At 35.8% G+C, this 7,524-nt stretch overlaps 1 protein-coding gene across 1 annotated transcript; it reads right to left on the reverse strand.

Annotated features, from left to right (window-relative positions):
• Nucleotides 1–1,924: 1,924 nt before the first annotated feature.
• Nucleotides 1,925–7,184, reverse strand: LOC107423671 (auxin response factor 18). The gene is made up of 14 exons (XM_016033279.4): nucleotides 6,368–7,184; nucleotides 5,746–5,861; nucleotides 5,536–5,631; nucleotides 5,376–5,432; nucleotides 4,779–4,931; nucleotides 4,607–4,691; nucleotides 4,339–4,429; nucleotides 4,080–4,244; nucleotides 3,871–3,984; nucleotides 3,712–3,784; nucleotides 3,479–3,626; nucleotides 2,776–3,398; nucleotides 2,493–2,680; nucleotides 1,925–2,403 (listed from the first exon to the last, which is right to left on the reverse strand). The coding sequence occupies exons 1-14, from the start codon at nucleotides 6,411–6,413 to the stop codon at nucleotides 2,259–2,261; spliced, it is 2,100 nt and encodes a 699-aa protein (XP_015888765.2). The 5' UTR covers nucleotides 6,414–7,184; the 3' UTR covers nucleotides 1,925–2,258.
• Nucleotides 7,185–7,524: the final 340 nt, after the last annotated feature.

Raw genomic sequence — 7,524 nt, forward strand, 5'->3', positions numbered from 1 at the left:
GGCGTAATCTGAACCATCCGTTTTGATCTAACGGCCATACATTTTTTCACATTTTTGGATCGGACTCAGTAACATCAGGTCGGTCCTAATGGTAGCATGGCCCTATATAGTGTGTTTATATTATGAATGGGCCATGGCGATTTGTTTCAATTTGGGTGGACAAATAATTATGGAATTATTTACTCGGAAGATTAGTTCCGAATGTAGCAGATAAGAGTGTCGAGCTTCACCTTTGCAAGATAAACTTCTCAGTTCCTCTTAATTAAGGAAAAAAAAATGTTTGTGTAGCTTAAAAACTTTCAAGCTCAACGTAATCATTATTCCGGATTTGATATGTTCTATCACCCCACAAAAATGTGATACATAAACTTAGCTTCTAAATATATTTTATTATTATTATTATTATTATTTTACAAGTAAACTTTGATCTTCTGCAACAAACTGTGCAAGCAAAAGATAATTTTATATATTAATTATGATGGATTTTTTCCTGTTTAATTTCTGAATAATATATACCAACTCATTATTTTAGGCTTCTATTTCGATTTGTTTTACTCCTGCAAGCAACAAACAGTCAAACATCAAAAAATTACATCATCTTCTACAGTTATAACCACGCAATAAGTCAAATTCCGTTAAACCCAGTGTTACGGTTAGTACCATAGATAATTGGTTTATCCTTGTAGAAAATAATAATAATAAATGTATAAACCAAAAGGTTGCTCATAAGAAACTGCCAAGAAATTGCTCTGAAACCACTTTAAAGTTGCTTTAATCTTTCCTTTTCCTCAACGCCCTATGATGATTTGTGACACACTGTATGCTTCTCCAAATGTGTGACACAATATTTCCAATGGTTCCTCTCCATTTTCTGAGCACATTTCAACTTTCCTAGTTTGATAGGCCAGTCCCGCATGTAATTTTTGACTAGAAAAAATCAATAAATTTATATATTAATTTTCCTTTTTTTCTTTTTATCCCAACCAATTGAAGAGTTTCACGTTGTAGACATTAGACGTCATTAAAAAATATATAATTAAAAAAAAAAAAAAACAAAAACAAAAACAAAAAACAAAAAACAGAGAGGCAGGCTCCAACATTGCCAAAAAGAAGTTGGCAGACAATAATAAAAGCTCCCCATGTCCTGAACATCGTTGTCAAATTGATTTCATACTTTATAATAGTTGCTTCTTTCTCCATGAAAATTTCCTTTAGAAGAAGTAATCTCTGTGATAACAACTCTTGCTTCCCCAATTTAGACAACTTGACCTAAAAGCCAAGCCCCTCTCTCTCTCTCTCTCTCTCTAACATCTCAACCATTTCAGCTTCCACACAACACCATTCCACTTTGCTTCTTTCCTATTTTCCCTTTCCTACTCGATCAAAAAAACTAAAAAGAACAAATCATATAGAATTTGAAAAATACTATGACTTTCAGACCCACTAACAAATTGCACTCATTTACCAAAAACCATTATATCCCTGTTTACAAGCACCTCATACACTGTATGGGACACCATACATTTTGCAGCAGATGTACCAACTAAAAAAGTCCAAGACCATAATAACCACATTTACCATAAAAAAAAAAAATAATAATAAGGTACAAAAACCACTCATTCGAATTATTGAAAACCATAGCAATGTATCTCTTTTATAGGTTGATGGTACAATATAGGGCCACGAAATAGTAATTTGGATGATGTGCTACAACCTTGAATATTTCTTTGCCGACACTCCTGGGTCCAGTATATATAATCAATATACTGAAAACATGTTTCAAAGAAATATACTGGAAACCTTTAGCAAATAAAAAAAAAGAAATAAGAAATATACTAGAAACATGTCCCGACTTTTCCTCCTTTTGGAGAGGACCAAAAAAAAAATAAAAATTGTTCAATGTCCAAATTTTCCATGCAACAGAGACCCAAAAACTAAACTGACATTCAAAATGCAAATATAGATGTATTTTACACGCTGATCGATGTAAACCAAACCACGCAACAAGGAAGGTATTCACAAATTGCATGTCTAACCCTGATTTTAAGCAGAGCTCTACTTTTTTTTAACTAGAAGGACAAGCCTAACCCTTCCATCAAAACCCAACTCTAAGCTATCTTCTGCCTTTTTCCTTACGTAAGCTCCAAAAATATGAGCAAACCGTTCCCCAACAACCAAATAAAAAAAAAATAAAAATAAAAAAAAAGGGCAAAAGATTTGAAATCATGTAACTTAAATTAGGGGGGAACCCCAACTTATCAAGTTTCAGCTCTATGCTCCGAATCCAAGCTTACTACTGTTCCTTCACACTCCAATGATGATGCAAGAAGCTTGAACGTACTCATTTTCTTCACTTCTTCACTTGAAAATATGAAGATCTTTTTCACCATCTTACAGAACTCTCTGCATTTTGTAACAAAAACAATCCTAAAATATGGCTCCAATTGAGTAACTATTAAATGGAAGAGAAGACAATTTTATAAGTTACTTACATCCATGGATCATCACCCACAAGCATCATGTCGTTTTCATCATCTGTAAAAACAATGGCCCATTTGTTCGGTGGACGAAGCTCCCCTTTGATTTCAAACATTTTCTCTAGTTCATCTATGAGATCATCATACCCTTTCAATGTGTTCAGGTCCACGGCACGGCCAACAGCTACCCCTTGCATTTGCACCTTTTTCAACAAACAATGAAGGTTACATTATTAGAAAATACCTGCTTGATGTGGTGCTAAACTCTAAAATTGAACCAATCAAATATACATTTTACCTTGGTACGAGTTCTTGAAGAGAACACCATGCTGTTCTTGGGTTGGAACTCCTTTGGTGTTAGCTCTGATATCACTTGCTTCTGTTCCATTGAAAGCTTTGAAACATCCTGATTCTGGGCTTTATCAGCTTCAGATGCAGCAACTGTAGTAGATCCCTTGGCACTGGAGCACACCATAACCGAGGACATGTGCTCTCTCTCAGGAGGAGAGGAAGGAGAACTGTTGCCCGTCAGATTAATTCCAAACAGCCAACAACCTACAGAAGCCTCGGATTGTGTCCCTTTTTCCTCCTTGTCATGTGTTGGTCCATACATTGGCCTTGACAAAACCGGAGATGCATTACCAGAGAGCAAAGACCTTGTAGAAACAGTTTTGTTCTCTTCTGTTGAGTCCGGAAAAAGGTTTAAAGAAATATTCGCACGTGGAGAAGAAGGCCAGACGCATTCTGACCGCACCATTGAGCTATAGTAGTTGCTGCTACTGATATCTTTCTGCCGCATAGGCCAGACAACTTGGCTATCAGTGCTTTGTACTTCAGTAACACTTCCTAGCTGGGTTAAATCTGCAGACTGGGTTGATCCATGATACCAAATAGCTGAAGCAGCTGAATTGGTAGTAATTTCTACATACCAATTACACGTTAAAACATTATGAAAAACCAACTGTGAATTGAAAAGAACTTACTGCAGTAGATTCTCATACCAGATGAAGGAATTTCCACAGGACGAGGCCTTTTGGTTTTTGCCACTGGTTGAGGTAGGTTTAATGAAGCAGAAGCTACAAAAGGCTCTACCTCCCAAGGAGAAACCTTGTCGGGCCTTTGAATTGTTGCATGTTCATCCCATTGAACCTAAAGGGAAAAACATATGAAGCCAGTAATAAGAGGCAATAATCAATAAATCAGCATTCCAGCTAAATTTGAATAACATTTTTACCTTCAAAGACCGCCATCTAGAGTCTGACCATTGAGAAGACACATCTCCAACGCCCACAATAGTTCCCGTGAACCTGAACAGACAGTAAGGGTAAAATGCACAACCAGGGAAGATAATAAGACAATATTCTATTCAAATACCAAAATTGATCCCACATACCTTCTCTCTGGTGAGTCTTCTCCCTCAAACCTCATCTTAAAGCGCATACCAACTGAAAATTTATTGTTCATGGCCTCAAGATATTTGTTTAGACCAATAATGAACTGGCTAGTCCTGGAAAAGAGAACACAAGTAGAAGGTTGCTACTAAACAGAATGTTAAAACACTACAACACATGAAAAACTAAAGAAGAAAGAAACCTATCAAACCTCGGCTTGTAATAAACAATAAAAGGACTTTGGGTCAGAACAGCATGAGAAGCAGTTGCAAGCACTCCAAGATGCATGCTATGGCTTGATATCACAGATGATGGCAATGGACTCTGTTGACGAGCAAGACGACGAACACCAACTCGTAGCTCTCCATTATCACCCCTGAAAAAGAGGTTGTGATAACCAACTCTAAACCAACAAATAGCTTTCTTCATAATCAAAACAACAAAACAAATCAAATAGAACGAGTCATAACCTTAAAAATACAAAAGCATCCCCAGCTACCAATCTCTTGGAAGTGACAAATGTACTCCATCCCGTAGTAAGCAAATGCCTCCTAGGTTGCCCTAATCATTCAGTTTAGACAAAAGTAAGCTTTTTAATCAATACAAGTTCAGTTCCTATCATTCGACATGCCACATAATTATGGTTTGTAATTTGGATAAATTGTTCAAAAGCCAAACTTCAACTTGTAATAACTAGAACTAGAAATCAAATCAGAAAGCAAATTTTCAAATCCATACCTCTGAAAATATGTTTAAATTTCCACTCATAACCATGAAGATCTTTGGCAACCAATTCCTGAGTTGGGGTTGCTTGTGTCATGTCCTAAAGAAAAATGTAAGATATAAATAAATTCCAACCAGTCAATAAAACTGTAAATGCAACAGAGATAGTGTTAGAACAAATTGTTACCAACGGAGGCAAGCATTCAGTAGCATGCTTCCGAAGTACGGAGAAGCCCCCATGGGTGCTTGTATCAGAAGCTGTTAAAATCTTGCAAAACGAATGTACTGTAGGCCTTGTTGTCTCAGGTGGGCATGGGTCAGGCCTCGTTGGCTCATTTTGCTGTAGAATATCCACAGTCGACCCCAAATCATAAAAATTAAAAAATAAATAAAATAAAAATTCCATTTATCTATTGCACTTTTAAGGTTGATGCCTTTTATTTTTATTTTTATTCTTATTTTTATTTTTTTTCCTTTCCGATCTAATGACTTTCCGGTTGCTTTTTTTTTTTTTTTTTTTTTGGGGAAAAAAACAAGAAAATAAATGAAAAGAAGTGAAATTACCCATCTTTTCATTTAAAGTTGATTACGAAATTTCCCGTCTTTTCATTAAATGGTAAAGGACATATCCAACCGAAACAATTTTAACATAAATTACATGAGCCCAAAACTCAATTTGAACTTCAATTTCTTTTCTCACCGTGTTTTCTCAGCAACCAAAACAGAGAAGGTAGGAATAAAAACAATAATAAATAAGACCAAGAGAAACGTTTTTTTTTCTCACATCTCCTTCCGGGAGCAAAGTGATCTGAGCATAAACTTCATCTGTTTCTTGTTCTGCCTAAAATAGTGTAAAAGAATTCAGATAAAATCACAAAATGCAAAAGAAATTTCTTAAAAAAGACAAACATTTAATAAGGAAACTAAGATCAGAAATAGCATACCAGGAAATGAATGTTGAGCACACGACAAAGGATCTTAGAAGGAAGATTGAAAAGAGGGATTTGCTGATTCAACTCTTGATTTGTTGATGCTTCCAACTGCAAAACCCAGCAGTTTCAAACCGCAAAATAGATATAATATTTCCTGAAAACAAATTGATTCATTTTATATGAAAAAACGGAAACAAAAACAGAGGACTTGAAAGCATTTACCTGCTCCATGTGACCCTGAGGAAAGTAGAAAACTCTCTCGCCTGGCCGAGGTACCTCCACCAGAGGTCCTGCGCATGCCTTCCATAGCTCTACATATAGATCATCACCTTTGAAACCTACTCAACACAAAGAAGTGTAAAAAGAAATCACCATAAGTGATGGGGAAAATTAAATGAGACTAGAAAATTCATGCTCTGTTTGGTTACTGAGAAATTCCATGGAAATTCACCACATAAAAAAATAAAAAAATAGAAAAGGAGAGAACATCCAGGGAAGAAAACAACAATCTCAAAACCCATACAAAAATATATACTGTACAACAGATGTATCATCACCCTTCAGTGAAAGATCATAATCCACCAAAAGACTTTTTGAGTCTTGAACAACTATTACCCTCATCCTCCAGCACTAGAAGTCTAGAACTAAAACAAAAAAATTAATCTCGAAATTTTCATATTTTCCACACCTTTTTCTTTTTTTTTTTTTTTTTTTTTTTTTTGGCCTCTGGCTACCAGAAAAACTAGAAAATGTAAAGCCTTTCACATTTCCATATAATATAGCTTATGGCTCTGCTCAAGTTTCTCGGCAACCAAGCAAAAACCAAACGCAGAAATTAACCCACCTGTTTCCGCATTAGAAGTCGTCGAACAACCCTCGCGATGCGCCATTCAAACCCCAACAACTCCACAAAGAGAGTGTCGTACCAGGACAAACTAAAAGCTACTGAAACAAAGCAAAAAGCTCGAGCAGTAAAACCAGCCTATTCACGCACTGTTGGACATAATAGCCTACCCCATTTACGAACAAGAAGACCCAGAAGACAAAAGAAAAAAAAAATTTGAAATAAATAAAGGCTAAACAGACAGGACGGTTATGCAAGCAATCATAATTATCAGCAGCAGCCGTACTATTTCTTTTTTTCGGTTTTTTTTTTTTTTTATTTGTTTTTCTTTGGCTCTGTAACGGCTGTGATTTTTAATAGCTTGTGCTATCTGGGTCTCTCTGTTTCAGTTACGAAACCTCTTTGGCTTTGTCTTCTCAGCTCCAAAAAACCGCTATTCTCAGAAGTAAAGCAAAACCCAAAACCGCTTTGTTTTGTATTTTCTTCGTGAAGCTCTTTCTTCCGGGTCTTGTTGTTGTTGTTATTGTTGGTGTCCTTCTTGTTGTTATTGTTGTTGTTGCTCTGTCTCTCTATCTATCTTAGAACCTGAATCGACGTTGCCAAATCCCCAAAAACTGCTTTTCTCTTGAGTCATATTATAATCTCTCTTAACTCTAGTCTCTCTCTCTTTTCTTTTGGAGTTTTAGAGTCTAGTGCTTAGGCTTACACTGTGACAATCTCTGCAGTAATCAAAAGAAAGCACTCATCCATCTTTGGGCCACCTCATCAACACGAAGGATGAACATAAATTTAGCCTCGGAAAAAGTCATTGATCCTTATACACTAATTCAATTTTATTATTATGTATGTGTTTAGGAGGCGGGGGGGTGACCATTATAAAAGTATCCACATGTTTTTTTATTAGGTTGTGGGGACCCAATTCTCTAACCTTGCATTTGTACATATATTGGTTGATGGTGGCATTTTGATCATTGTAAGTGTTAGACGAGGAAGTGACCAAAATTTCATAGTGATGCAAAAAATAATGAGTCGAACTGTAGAAATGCAAAAAAAAAAAAAGAAAAATAAATAAATCAAAATAATGATCATATATGAAAAATAATTACGTGTTAATGGAGGAAGAACAAAAGTTGAGTTTTGATTGCTTGTCTAGTGTA

Source organism: Ziziphus jujuba, chromosome 7 (assembly GCF_031755915.1).
Source record: "Ziziphus jujuba cultivar Dongzao chromosome 7, ASM3175591v1".
Taxonomy (NCBI): domain Eukaryota; kingdom Viridiplantae; phylum Streptophyta; class Magnoliopsida; order Rosales; family Rhamnaceae; genus Ziziphus; species Ziziphus jujuba.